This window comes from Phalangium opilio, unplaced genomic scaffold (assembly GCF_054372755.1).
Source record: "Phalangium opilio isolate 3A_F unplaced genomic scaffold, DU_Popi_V2 ptg000225l_1, whole genome shotgun sequence".
Lineage (NCBI taxonomy): Eukaryota > Metazoa > Arthropoda > Arachnida > Opiliones > Phalangiidae > Phalangium > Phalangium opilio.
The window spans coordinates 1652796-1668131 of NW_028324219.1; the positions used below are offsets into that span (position 1 = coordinate 1652796).

The window sequence follows — 15336 nt, forward strand, 5'->3', positions numbered from 1 at the left end:
GATGGGTCTTAGCTTTTTTAGCCGCAGGGTGGGCTTTAGAGTCGGTAACCTGCATGAAACAATAGTGGGGGTGTGGGTTGAATTTATTACAGATTACGCAATAGACTTCCCCGCAGTTGTGAAGTGATTCGCGTTTCCCCATATCTATTGTTTTTGCGCAACGGGGGCAATTAAAAACCCTTTGGCAGACTGATAGGGTTTTGCTTCCACTAGCCTTATGGGCGTCAAAGCATTCTTGCCCCCTAAAATCGCGATGACAGGTCTCGCATCTAATTTCACCCCCCACGCAATCTTCGGCCCTTTGACAGGAATAACAATACTTGTTGCAAGCGTGAGTGAAGTCTAAGTTGTTATATCCTACAAGGCACCTCTCGCAGAAATAATGAAAATTGAAGAGAGGTTTAGGTTTGGTGATGACGTCAAAATGATTCTGGTAGTTAAAAAGGTATAGCCGCGGCTTTGGATTACCATCGGCACCAGGTATGAAATCGGGTTCCCCGAAAATACGGTGGGGGACGTTTGCTCTAACCGTAAAAACTATTATTTGGTAATCAGCCAAGTATGATTAAAATCTAGGTAGAGCACCCGCCCCCGCACATTCGTCCAATGGTATTTCCGCCGCCACGGCTAATTCCTCCGCCATCCTCCTAAGCCTCTCTCCCGATTTTTTACTAATATTGGGACGACATAGTGTTTTGAAATCCGCCTCGAGGCTTTTGTCAAGAGGATGCATTGTATGATCCCTGTGTATTCTAGCAAAAACTACAGAATAATGGAGGCATAGCCGATCGTTGTTCTTGATCTGAACAATACATTTCTTCTCCCTGGCAAAAGTCTCGAAGCTACAAATTCCTAGCCGTTTCGAACGGTAGGCGCCTTGGGGCAACCTCACGCGCTGTATGTTTATTCCTTTAGGACCGAGAAAAAACTTTGACCCCCCTTCGGAATTGTAAGCCTTATCAGCAACTACTTCTAATATAAATCCAATATATATTTGGTCTCTTCTTCTTAAACTAAAGTCTGCGGTTTGAGTGCCTGGATTACTAATGCTCGTCATTGAAATTGCAATCATGTCATCGGGTAAACAGTCGTCCAAAACGTATTCTAGGAAGTGGCTTAAAGATTCGACGATGTTATTGTCAAATTGTACTTCCATTTCCCATCCATCAAGATTAAAATTGGGGAAGGACACTACCCCGCTAGAAAGTACGTTTACACCTGGTGGTGCAACTAGCGGAGATGGGGGTGGAGGTGGAGGAGTAAGAACCCCACCCCCTACCTGTCCTTCCCCTTGATCCATTGACTCGTTCTGAGATGGAGCTATAGGAGGGGTAGTATAACCATCTAAGAAAGAAACATCGTCGTTTTGAAACGCCTCTTCAAGAGGCGATAAAGGAGGAAGAGCGCTATTGTTTGCCATAGACAGGGTGGGAGACGGAGATCTATTATTAGACGGGGGTGTAGAATAGTTTGCCATAAACGTGTCATCGGCATTTAAAAAGGCTATTTCTAACGAGTCTGGAAAGTCGACTAAAAAACTATCAACTTCAATAGGGAGTTCAATTTCTACATTAGAGTTGGCCATTGCGATAATTTAAAAATACAAATACCGCAAAATACTAATAATAAAACTGAATAGGCCTAAATAATAATACTAAAACACAAAAATATACTAAAACACAAAAATATACTAAAACACTAATGCTAAAACAATAAAACAGTAATGTACTTATAAAAAAATTGAAAGTACTTATAAAAAAACAGTCAAATACTAAAACAATAAAGTACTTATAAAAATTGAAAGTTCTTATAAAAAATTGAAAGTACTTATAAAAAACTAAGTTAAATTGAAAACACTTGTAGTATTACGAGTTAAATACTAAAATACTTGTAAAAAACTAAGTTAAAATACTTGTAAAAAAACTAAGTTAAAATGAAAACACTTGTAAAAATTTAAAATACTAAAACACGTATAAAAACTAAGTTAAAAATACTAAAGCACTAAGATATGGGCACGGAATAACTCACAAGTTTTGTTTGGGAGCAGAAGATTTCTTGGCTTGCATCAACAGCGGTCAGAAGTAAACTGATGAGTAGCCTAGAGTGATCCGCCCTTTTATACTTTCGTGATACAATTAGAAAAATAGATCCCCCTCAATGTCATAAACATGTCTTAACACGTTTGGGCTAGTCATAAAACACTCTAAATATAAATTCCATTGATAACAATACAACTGGTTCGACCACGCTACCTTTTAAGGCCCTAAACCATCTGGTGTAGGGTCCAATTAAAGAATTGACAAAATAAATTCTTTTGTTCAAGTTCAGCCCTCTTTTATGGCCATAGAAGTCTTGGAATGACCCAAAAAGACAAAGGGAATAGATGCTTTTGTTCCGCCCCCCTTTTCAAGGTCATAAACCAACCTGTGGGTGGCCCAATTAAAGAAAAATAAATTCCCATGCATCTCAGGGACCCGAGGTCATTCACCCCTCCCTAAAGCCATAAATCATTTTGGGGAACTCTTACAGACCAAACTGAAAATAGGAATGATTTGAATAATTTAATTGGAATTTATTTCAATGCTTTAAACATTTGAAATGTTTTTTTTTCAAATGATGCGTTTCGTGTTGATAAAATGTAATGTATATGACTGTTTTCGTTCCGATGGTCTATTCAATTTCACATGTATTCCTATGGGATTTGAGAAATTTTAAATGACGCGTTTCGTGTGGGTACAATGCAATTTAAATGTTCAAAAACGTTTTACTTTTAACACGAAATGTGTTGATAAAAGCTAAGTAACATCATACACTATCACCACTGAAAAGGTTTTGTCAAGACTGTAGTAGGTATAATAGCAATACAAAGAACAAATTAAGGAAAAAAATTTTTTTGATTGGTTCTTTTATAATTTAGAAACGTAATAAGGTATGGAATATATTACAATAATAGGATCTAACTTTCATGTCACAAAAGTTCTTGAATAAACATTTCAATTATAGCTTTCTCGAGATTAACGCGTTTAATTCTTAGTACAATATCGTCATTCGGAGTAAGTGTTGTTGGTATGGGTTGGGTTGGCGGAATGACTTTTTCTTTCTCCCACTCTTCTTGAGGGACATCTCTGTACTTTCTGTTTGGTGGCATGTCTTTAGTCAATGGGTTTTGGATGAATATAGGCATGTTATTTGTTGTTAATCCTTGAAGTAATGGACAGTCTGCCTTGAATTTCTGATGCTCTTCGAAAACTTTGTCGTTAGGTTCCCATCCTCGTAGCGTTAAGTCACAAAAATGGCATTTAACAGCGTCCGTCCCCGAACTTAAATAGTAAAACCCATGACGGGCTAGTTCTGACGGTTTTACAAACGTACTCGCAAATGCACCAAACGTTTCTAGACGTGTAATTTCTCGATTCATCTTATCCTGGCGGTGTCTAACAATCAAATGAGGTCCGGACCAAATCAGACGCTATTTATATCCCAAATAAGGGGATGAAAGGTTAGATTGTAATGGATGCTGTTACTAAGCAGACGTTAATTCGCGAAGCTCTTTCAAAGCCAGGGAAAAAAGTGGCCGTTACTTTCATCCTCGTAACTGTATTCCTAGTTGAATTTGCATTTTGGTATTTTAAAAATATTACTTTAATTTCGGGTAACGCGACAAAGACATAACATGTTGAGACTTGTCAGGATAAGGCCTTCGGGGCAAACACCTGGAAACAATTAAATGTTTCGTGGTAGGAAGAGTCACCGACTAACAAAGCAATAAATCCGAAAATAGATTCCATTCATAACTATACAACTGATTCGACCATACCCCCCTAAACCCATTAAAGCACGTCTTTATAGTAAAAATAAAAACGGATGGGGATAAATTCTTTTGTTCAAGTTCTGTCCCTTTTTATGGCCATAGACCAGTCTGAACGATGTTACGTATAAATATTACGTATAAATAAAAAGCCGATGGAATGTCTTAACACGTTTGTGTGAGTCATAAATCACTCAGATTCCATTGACAACAATACAAATGGTGTACCCTCGCCCCCCTTTTATGGTCCCCAACCACCTGGCCAATAAAGGGCAAAGACATAACATGTTGAGACTTGTCAGGATAAGGCCTTCGGGGCAAACACCTGGAAACAATTAAATGTTTCGTGGTAGGAAGAGTCACCGACTAACAAAGCAATAAATCCGAAAATAGATTCCATTCATAACTATACAACTGATTCGACCATACCCCCCTAAACCCATTAAAGCACGTCTTTATAGTAAAAATAAAAACGGATGGGGATAAATTCTTTTGTTCAAGTTCTGTCCCTTTTTATGGCCATAGACCAGTCTGAACGATGTTACGTATAAATATTACGTATAAATAAAAAGCCGATGGAATGTCTTAACACGTTTGTGTGAGTCATAAATCACTCAGATTCCATTGACAACAATACAAATGGTGTACCCTCGCCCCCCTTTTATGGTCCTCAACCACCTGGCCAATAAAGGGCAATAAAAAAAGAAAAGCATCATTCAATATACCCTTAGGCTAATTATCAACCCCGCACTCTCAAGAAAATCACGCAATAAAGATCATTCAGTTGTAACCTTTTAAACCGTAAAGACCTGCCGTAAGAATGTCCGCCAAAGTAGGAGTTTACCGCGTGGTTACTGGGCACGAGCCAAGCCTGCTTTTGACAAAAAAGGACGGGACTATTGTTACAATCTCGGAAGACGTTTTGAAGGAATTTATGGAGGAGTGGACGGAGATCTATTCAGCTTTGAAAACTGGCGACCTGGGTAATTATCGTGACTTGAACTTGAAAATAAAAATAACCGTTATGGAGGGGAGTATAGTATTCGACGATGGTAGCGTATTCACTCTAACAAAGGCCGAAGCAGGGAAACTGAACGAGAAATTTAGTTTTATGAGATTTCACTTCAAGCTTTTAAATGATCAAGCCGAAGTTATTAAATGCATGTACGAAGCTATTGTAAAACGCATGAATGATATATATCAAAAATATTATGTAAGTCGCGGTACTATGTCGCACAATGATTACGACCGTGTTAAAAATTTCCTAGCAGCGTGTATAGTTCCTTCGAGCATTTTCGAAGATTTTTGTAACTTGGTTCGTGACAAAAACTTGACGCGTAAACTACAATTATATAATTTATTCTACATTTGCTTAAATAACGACGCGTACATTCGCGAATTAATTGGAATTGATTGTGTTCATTAAAAGTTTTTTACTAAAATTCTGATTCATAATAATAATTAGCCTAGAATAACCTAGCATAAGCCTACCAGGATCTACAATACCATAAGCCTAGCATAAGCCTATCCCTACAAGTACCAGCCACGTGACGTCATAAAAAATTAGCTGAAAACCACCACCAGGTGGCTCAACAATTCAAATTTCCCGCTAAGAACATCACGTGACGTCATCAATTCCCCCCAATTCCTCCCCCTGCCAACACCATCACGTGACGTCATCAATTCCCCCCCCCCAATTCCTCCCCCTGCCAACACCATCACGTGACGTCATCAAGGGGGGAAGGAAGGGGGGTAAAACCTGTTCTATACCGTCATCCTTACTCTCTGACTATCTTAAACTCCAAAGGTCAAGCTGTAGTATCTCCTTTGATACCATTAGGAAATAACCTTTGTTCGTTCTAGTTTACATATTTCGAAAATATTTCTTCTTAGCCATGTGTCTAAAGCAAATAACGGGTTTGCAAACCACGTGGTTTTGAAATCCTTGCTTGAATTACTTAGCAAACAACTTCTTCTTAGCCATATGTCTAAAGCAAACAACGGGGTTTGCAAACAATGTGGTTTTGAAATCCATGCTTGAATTACTTAGCAAACAACGTGGTTTTGAAATCCTTGCTTGATTTTTAATTCCAGAATTTGGCGCGAGATTTGAAATTCTAGGTTAAATTTAAGATGAAATAAGGTATTCATTAGGCTTAGGTTAGGTTAGGTTATGTTCAATAGTCGTTTTCTACACTTGATTTAAATTTCCCGCCAAGCGGATAAGGTCAAAGATCGGACTGAGAAAAATTTCAAATTCCCAAATAGTGTTATATTTTCCCAAATTATTAAATACATAAAATTAAAATAATTAAGGTTCTTCAACAATTATCTAGACTAATATACGTTCCATCATTTAAAACTAATATGATTACGATATATTGTATACATTAATTAAGGTTTAGGTTTGAATCCAAACGTACCCCGTCCGCCACCATTTCTAGAAAATAATAGTATATAAGACGACCATTTACCAATATATTATAACAATATCATATCTCCCTTAACACGCCTTATTTTACAGGGCCGGTAGGCCCTTGTAGATATGACTTGATACCGTCATATCTCCCCCTGAAATAGTCGGTGATAGCGGTATTGAGACTAAAAATAGAAAGAAAAGATATTAGGGATCCATCTTTAAAAAAATAATGCTAATTAACTTACGAGCCCGAGCGAGACGTGTTAACGTAAACCGGCATAGGGTTTCCGGGAGTGGGTGTTATGTCAACGAATGGTATGAGTCGAGAACTCAACTCCCGGAAGACAACATCATCCTCGTGGAGATCAAAACCATGTCCGAGATTCTCCGCGCGAATCCTCACTAAGTCCTTATGGACATCAGCAAGGATCCTATAAAAATGTTTGAATATAGCCATTAAAGTTTTAAAAAATATAGAGACTTTACCTGAAGAGACTGCAATCATTTGGCAGATGTTCATTTACTCTCGGCGGGTTTTCCTGGGGCTGATGTGGGGGTGGATGACGCTGTTGCCGCTCGTGAAAATTTTGTCTCGGGTCCTCCTCGTCGTCCGTGTACAAAAGAACATCGTCAATATGACTGTACGCCCTATTAAGTTCAAAAGTTAGTCTCTCCGTGGTTTCAGAAAAAAAACAGTATGCTCACATGATAATGGTGGATGATGTTCTGTCCGAAGCTAAAGAGAGAATGATTTTAGTATTGGGAAACTTTCCGTATTTATAGTATAGAGAGGGAACCGTTTAAACCTAGACTCTCTTTACCCCCCCCTTACAATATACAAAAACTGTTTCTTACCTTTGGGGGCTAGGGGTGGGAAATTTAATAGCCCTCCGAGGCGCGGATATGTAGGTTAACGGAAAAGCCCTAGGTCTACCATCTGTTGGGCCAGTACCCCGTAGGCGACTTTGTCGAGGAACAGTTTCATTCTCGGTATGTCGAGCATGATTGCCATCCTAATGGACGTTTCATCAATCACGCCAGCGCCATCATCCGACCCTTCGGCCTCTCTGTATATCCTGGCTCTCCTTTTAAAAAATTTCACGATGGCCGTATTGAGACTGTAAAGAAAAAGATATTAGAGATGGTCTTAAAAATGAAAAACTAAATAACTTACGAGCCAGAATAACAATTTGCTATGTTTAAGGGCTGTTCCTCTCCAATAGGTTCTACTGGGAATACCATAAACTCCAGCAGTGCCTGACCTAGGGCCTCGTTAACATAATTAGTTTCAATCCTAATCTCTTCGTCGGTGGTCGTAGTATCTTCAGCGGTTGAAGAGTGGATCTGGGCTAAGATCCTGTTCAAATTTTACGGGAGAAATATAGCTACTAAAAATAGGAGAAAACATGGAATGTTTACCGCTGGATATTACAATCCAAAGAGGCTACAACTTCATCATCCTCCTCAGGAAGGGCTTCCCCATCCTCCCCCTCTTCCCCATCCTCTAGTTCCGCTAAGGGAAATGGTTCTTCTTCTAGAGGTTCAACTGGTGAGGGCGGATTGAGAAAGTCGAACACCTCATCACCAGGAAGTATAGGATTGGGCACCCTAAAAACCAAAAAAACTTAGTCTATGATTTCAGGAGAAAAAACATTATACTCACTTGTCGAAAGTTTGGTATCGTCAGGTTTAAAGTTATTCGTCAGTGTTTAGGTTGAGAGTGATTTTTGTATTGGGTAAATTTTCGTATTTATAGTATAGAGAATCCGGGTTGTAATGACGCTAAATCACGGACCCTCTAGATTATTATGTCCTTAACAATATACAAAACCTAAGATAACAATATACAAAACCTAAGATTACACGTAATAGAGCTCACCCAGGATGTAGAGTTTTTATATAATCATGTGTAGACTTGCTAGAAAAATTAGGCCTCTATGGTTCTTAACTAAAAAATGATTTTATTGTTCAGCATATATCACAGTTAAATTTATCCCAACCTACAAAAATAAACGTGCCCAGACTTGGCGCCCCTTGCTAGAAAAAAATGGGCCTCTACGCTTTAAATTAAAAAATGAAATTATTGTTCAACATATTACCGTTAAGTTTCGCACGAAACTGGCCTAGGATGTTTTCCCTAACCTACATCGTGTCTAGACTCGAATGTCTATTCAACAATACCATGAAAGAGGTCATATGGTAACTATAACTAAAATGCTTCAAGTGTGCCAAGGTTACATCATTTCGGTTTAATTAGAAATGGGGCCCAATCGTCTCTGTTCCTTAACAACAAACCCCAACTAACGGATCCTTGCAAAACGTGTTCAAACACGTTCGCTCTCTTTGCTAGAAAAAAATAGGCCTCTTCGCTTTTAACTAAAAATGATTTTATTGTCCATCATATTACAGTTAAGGTCACACGAAACTGACCTTTCCCAGCCTTCATCGTGCCTAGACTTACCTCTCTCTCTCTCTCTTGGCTGGAAAAAAATAGGCCTCTGGTTTAGCGTATACCGTTATAATCAAATATCCTGATAAAAGGACAAAAATTACGTTTTAAAAATATTTATTTCATTAAAAATTTACACCAGGCCAAAAAGACTAACGACATTTAAACGCTTCTTTAAATAAGAAGTTTGAGACAATAATATATTGAATATATTATACGATTGAAAATCAAAACTTATTGCGCGTTCCTTTAGTCTACCTTCGAAATCCATTAATATTTTATACGGCGAAACGTACAAGCTAAAATATGATAGTACACGGTCAAAATTAATATGATCTTCGATTTCGTCAAAAGAAAAGAACTCTCCATAATCTAGTTCTAGTATTTTATATATGGTAATAAGCTCAGTGCAAATCAAATCGCATAGCAATAAATAAAACTGTTCATTCGCAACAAGTTTTTTCATGTGGTCATTGATATATGGCATTAGACGATTTAACTCGCTAGCTTCTGAGGCGTTCAACGTGAATTCATGAGTCTTTCCGCCCGTGATATTGGTTTCCAGCTTTAGACTGTTGAAGGTGGCGTGAGCGGACGTCGAAGATACTGGAGTATCGGCTAAAATAGCGTCGTATGACGTGTGTTCTTCGCAGCTAGTCCAAACGCTAAGCGGACCAATTTTGGATGCAAAAGCTTGCCAAGTGTCAACATCAAAGCGAAACGTAGAAAAATCTGGTTCTTTCATGCATATTCTAATCTCTATATTGAGATCAGGTGTGAATCCAAAAGATAGAAATACTTGTCCTAAATGAAATCTCGAGTTGATTTTACGAGGTTTCGATGGGAGTTTCCGTTTACGAAAATTATCAACATCCATTCTTATCTAAAGAAAGCATCCGGTGTTATTACCAAACGAACGCCCAAAAACTGTTACGTAAATTTAACTTACATTTTAAGCGACTTTCTCACTCGAAGGTCTAGCTCAAAGTGAATTTCTACCCTTGGTTTACAAGCCTTCATTCTTTAAGGAGGGGGAGGGGGTGGTTAGTTCCAGTTAAAATCTGGCCTCTTTCAGTAGACTAGAAGGTGAACGTGCCTGGGCAAAGACGGACGAAGAGGAGTTTAGTTTTTGGTGTGATGGGTGAGATGGGTGGGGGGGCTGGTTCTAGTTTAGTTCCAGTTAAAGTTTAGTTTTTGGGGTGGGGGTGGAATGGGTATGGGGGGTTTGTTATAGTTTGGTTCCAGTTTGAGTAAAATCGGGCCTCTTTCAACGTGTCTGGGCAAAGACGGGCGAAGATGAGTTTTTTGTTCTACTTAGAGTATGGCCTCTATCGGAGGGAGGGCGGGGAGTGTATCTAAAACCTTACGTTCTCGCCGGAACTTTTTCTTTCCGTTACGTACAGCATGGGGGAGGGTAAAGAGAGGGCTAAGGCCTATATAAGACAATATGTCGAGCATGCAAAACTCATTATCTACTTCAGAGTTATAAAGTCAAGACGGAAAGCATTTATTACTAGTCTCGCTTTTAAGATAAGGTTTTAGAAAGCTTGCCCGGACGCGTCTCTTCTACGATTTGAAAGGTAACGTATTTTTTTTTCTTTTTTCTTTTTCACGGGGACAGCATTTAACGTAAGTTTTTTTTTACTATAAAAACGCGTCAAGATGGACCAAGAATCTATTTTATTCGAGGTCGAGGAGCTGGCTGTCTTACGACCATGGCCCCTTAAGAAGATTTACGCTTTTTTCTTTAATTTATGTACATTACTCAAACTTAACCCAGCTAAACTTAACCTAGCTGCAGTCGGGGAAATTTTACCGGCCTTTTTGTCTAATAGAGGATACGCTATTCTCGAAACATTTACCGACATATTTAAATATATGTTAAGCGTACCGCGCGAGCCTGAACAATGCCGCGACATTAAAGAGTTGGAAACATTCTATAATAATTTGCCTTTAGCGTGTAGTGAGCTATATATGGCTCGTTTCGAACAAAGGGCATTTGAAATAGGTCAACGCGATATAGACGATATACGGGCTGAAAATCTACTCATTGACGGGCATGATGAAAGTATGATTAAGGCTTTAAACAATTTTGAAGATTCGCTTGTTCGGGATTTTGAATCTTCCAGAAATGATCGTATAGTTTCAGACTTTTTCAATTTTGAAGATTCACTAGTGCGGGAATTTGAATCCTCACAGAATGACCGTCTAGTTGCCGACTTTTTAAACGCTAATCCCGAGCTGGGTTTCGCCTCTCAAAACGATTTCGCCTCTATAGATTTTTCAGGTCTTAGTAATTTCCCTGATCAATCAGGTGGCGGGGCGAGGGAGGCAGTTATGACTCCAATAGATTCTCTACCCCACTGTGAAATTTCGGGTCAAAGGGTACAAATGTACCCTAGATTTAACCTAACTGGTCTCGAAATCACTGTAAGAATAACTAATAATTTGGTTGAGGGCTTAGCCAATATTGTCCAGGCCGTTCTTAATAGGCTAGCTCCATCTGATATGATACAGATAACGGCCGAGAGTTTAAGCTTGCCAAACCGGGGCGAGATATCACTCTTGTTTCGTAGAGCCGATCAATTGGACTCTAAATTTGTTTTAGATGAGATAGAGTCAGTTTTATACGACGATGAGTTTGAAAGATTCTTTTTGGGACCCATCGTCTTAAAATTTCACGTGGTGAGAATCCCGGTTGAAGGTTTTGGCCGAGCTGCTCCCAAAGGAGTGCGGTCCTTTGATATCTTTTCTCGCGACTCCCGAGGAATTATCAGGATAGTGAACAATGATAATCTGTGTTTGCCACGCGCGCTTTCCGTGGCAATTGCGCATTCGGAACATAAGAGAAATCCGACTAATATCGCGCTTAAAAACAAATTTAAATCGATTTCGTACACGCGAGCGGATCGAGGCGATACGGCTTCTCAACGAGATGCCGCTATAGAGCTTTGCCGTAAAGCAAAAGTTAATTCAAAAGACTGCGGCAAAGTAGAATCTATACAAAAATTTAAAGCCGAATTAGCGCAATATAGTATATTAATATATATTTTTAAAAATAATTTGCCCGAGTTGATTTTGGGGGAAATCAACATTGACGACAATAGACCTCGTTTGATATTAATTAATCAAAACAGGCATTACAACGTCGTCACGTCCTTAAGACCTTTATTCGGGATGGACCATTACTGTGAAAATTGTCTGGTAGGATTTAGAAACAAGAGAGATCATAGTTGCAATCTTTATTGTTACAATTGCTTACGAGATCAAACTTGTACGGGTGCTGACCGAGCGTGTGATAAATGTCTCAAGGTTTTCAAAGGAGATGAATGCTTTAATTATCATAAACAAGATGGTGTAGACGGGAAGAGTATCTGCGCGCAACTATTTCATTGCAAACAATGTTTCACGCAAATAAATTTATTTAAGCGTAAAAATCAACTCCATACGTGCGGTGAAATTTATTGTTCTATCTGCAGTAGATACACGCCCAGTCCGCACTATTGTTACGTTCAGGTAATTAAAGAAGAACCTCCTAAAGTTCGCCAAGCTAAGAAACAGAAAGTTGCCCCTGATATGCTTTACATTTTCTATGATTTTGAAGCGATTCAGATATTAGAATCCGAGGAAAAAAAGGGGTGTTAGTCCACCAGGCCATTCTCTGCGTGTCAGAGATGGTCTGCGAAAGTTGTATTGACGTGCCCGAGGCAGCTTTCGTCTGCGCGAAATGTGGGTCACTCGGACCAAGACAGAGAGTTTTTGAAGGGGCAAAGCCGGTTTCGAATTTTTTAGCTTTTCTAAGAACATTAGCCTCTGTCAAGAAGGTGATTCTATTGGCCCATAATGCTAGCGGCTACGATAATCAGTTTCTATTACGAGAGATTATGGCTCTAGTCGAAGAATTTAAACCTAACTGTATAATTAACGGCACTAAAATTATAAATTTAACTGTCTTTAATTTAAATTTCCTTGACTCTTTCAATTTTATCTCCGTACCACTCTCTAAATTCGCCGACACTTTCGGGTTACAAGACGCTACAAAGGGTTATTTCCCTCATTTTTTATTTAACGTTGTGAAGGATCACGTCTTCGATCTTAATAATCAATTAGCAACAAATTATGTCTTAGAAGACCAAATGCCACCACCCGAGGCTTACGGGTCGGAAAATTTAACCTCCAAAAATCTCAAAGAGTGTATGGCGTGGTACGATAAGCAAATTGAGGAGAAAAAAGGCTTTAATTTTCTGGAGGAATTAAAGTTTTATTGCGTCAAGGATGTTGTGATATTAAAGTTAGGTTGTCTAGCTTTTAGAAAAATTTTCTTGGATATTGCCCAGGTGGAGCCTTTCCAGGTCGCGTGTACTATAGCCGGTTTGTGTAGCTGGGTATACAGGAGGCACTTTATGGATAAAGATTCTATAGGCATTATTCCGCATAACCTCTATAGGATGACTGATAATCAGTCACTAGTGGCTATAGAATGGTTATCCTGGTATGCTCACGAAAACGGCGTAAATGTACAGTCTGCGTTTAATGGCGTTGAAGCCAAAGTTTTGAAAATGAAAGTGGACGGCTTGTATGAAAAAGATGTTCTAGAGTTTAACGGGTGTTATTTCCATGGTTGCCCCAAATGCTACAAAGTCAACCGCAACCAATCTTTACAAGGTGATCCGGGTCAAACCTTGAACACCTTGTACGTCAGAACTTTAAAAAAGAAGGAACGAATCGAGAAAGCTGGCTTTAAAGTAATAACGAAGTGGGAATGTGATTGGGCTAAAGATAAAACCGATAATCCGGCTATCGGTGTTTTTCTGGAGGCAGAAAACATTAAAGATAAAGTCCGCGAGCCTTTAAATCCTCGCGATGCCTTTTTTGGTGGAAGAACATCGGTACTTAAACTATACCATAAAGTATCCGGCAGCGAAAAAATGCATTACGTTGACGTAACTAGTCTCTATCCTTTCGTCAACAAGAGAAAGAAGCTGCCAGTCGGGCACCCAGAAATTTTACTGGATAATATTCCCGACATTTTCACATTCGATGGATTTCTGAAATGCGAAGTTTTACCGCCAATTAGCCTCTTTCACCCCGTTTTGCCAACAAGGTTAAACAATAAATTAGTGTTCACTCTTTGCCGGGAGTGCGCCTTGAAACGTTTCCAAGGAGACTGCCACCATTCCGACGAAGAGCGAAAACTAGTCGGCACTTGGGTGATTGACGAACTTCGTGCCGCTGTAAATCGGGGTTATGTTATTTTAAAAAAGATAGAGGCTTGGAAATACAAGGTGAGACAATATAACCCCGAAACTGGCGAAGTCGGCTTGTTTCAAAAATACGTTGATTCGTTCCTTCTTCATAAGCAGACGGCTAGTGGGTACCCATCCGATTGCGTTACCCCCGAGGAACGTGACAATTATATTAAAAATTTTAAAATTAGAGAGGGCGTACTTTTAAACCCAGCCAAGATTAAAAGAAACGAAGGGTTGCGTAGCGTAGCAAAACTTGCCCTGAATAGTCTTTGGGGTAAATTCGGGGAAAGAGTCAAACCAACCAAAACGGAAATTATCAAAGAACCCCGTAGACTTTACGAACTCTTAAGTAACCCGGATGTTGAAGTAAAAAGCGTTTTAACCATTAATCAAGAAACGCTGCTAGTCAAATGGGTTCCTACGACTGAGGCCGACGTTGTTTTGAAGCATACCAACGTCTCCATAGCTTGCTATACAACGGCTATGGCCCGACTTTGTTTATTAGAATATCTGGAAATGGTTGGGGATAAATGCTATTATTACGATACCGACTCGCTTGTGTACATGTCCCCCCTGGGAATACCGCTAATAGAAACTGGTAACTTTCTGGGTGAAATGACCAACGAATTGGAAGGTTATGGTAAAAACGCCTACATTGATACCTTTGTCAGTGGCGGATGCAAAAATTACAGTTATTGGGTAACAGATCCCGACTCTGGCAAAAGGTTCAATACAACCAAAGTCAAAGGGTTTCGTCTTAATGTCTCTAACGAGAAACTAGTCAATCACGAAACTTTAAAAGGACTACTAGGCGTCGATTTAGATAAACCCCTTTTACCCATAACTGTTCCAATTCCGAGACATATTACTAGGCTTCCCAATCACACGCTTGTCTCTATAGATACCCACAAAGTTTATAGAGCCACGGTCGATAAAATCCGCATACTAGACAATTTCAAAACAGTCCCCTATGGTTACCAACGTCCAACTTAATTTATTGACTAATTTAAAACTAATTTATTGATTTATTTATTTACCAATTTAAAAGTTTTTTTAAAACTAATTTATTTAAAAGTTTATTTACCAATTTAAAAGTTTATTGACTAATTTATTGACTAATTTAAAAGTTTATTTACAAATTGCCTAATTTATTAATTGACTAATTTAAAACAAATTTATTGATTTAAAACTAATTTATTTATTTAAAACTAATTTATTGACTAATTTATTTATTTATTTAAAAGTGTATATTGTATATTTAAAAGTTTTTAAAATAATAAAAAATTTTTAAACTGATTTTGTTCTTTTTTCGCTTTCCTGTCATACGCGTTTATACGCGGCGCGTTCTTTCCCGCGATGCACGGCGCGTTTTCCCGCACGACGCGTTATTTCCCGCGAGAAGAAGATGCGC

The 15336-nt window shown here is 38.8% G+C and overlaps 1 protein-coding gene across 1 annotated transcript; it reads left to right on the forward strand.

Moving 5' to 3' along the window:
• Window positions 1–12350: 12350 nt before the first annotated feature.
• LOC149615300 (uncharacterized) lies at window positions 12351–14918 on the forward strand. The gene is made up of 2 exons (XM_089857858.1): window positions 12351–12591; window positions 12709–14918. Exons 1-2 carry the CDS (start codon window positions 12351–12353, stop codon window positions 14916–14918), a joined length of 2451 nt encoding a protein of 816 aa, XP_089713984.1.
• The last annotated feature ends 418 nt before the right edge of the window (window positions 14919–15336 follow it).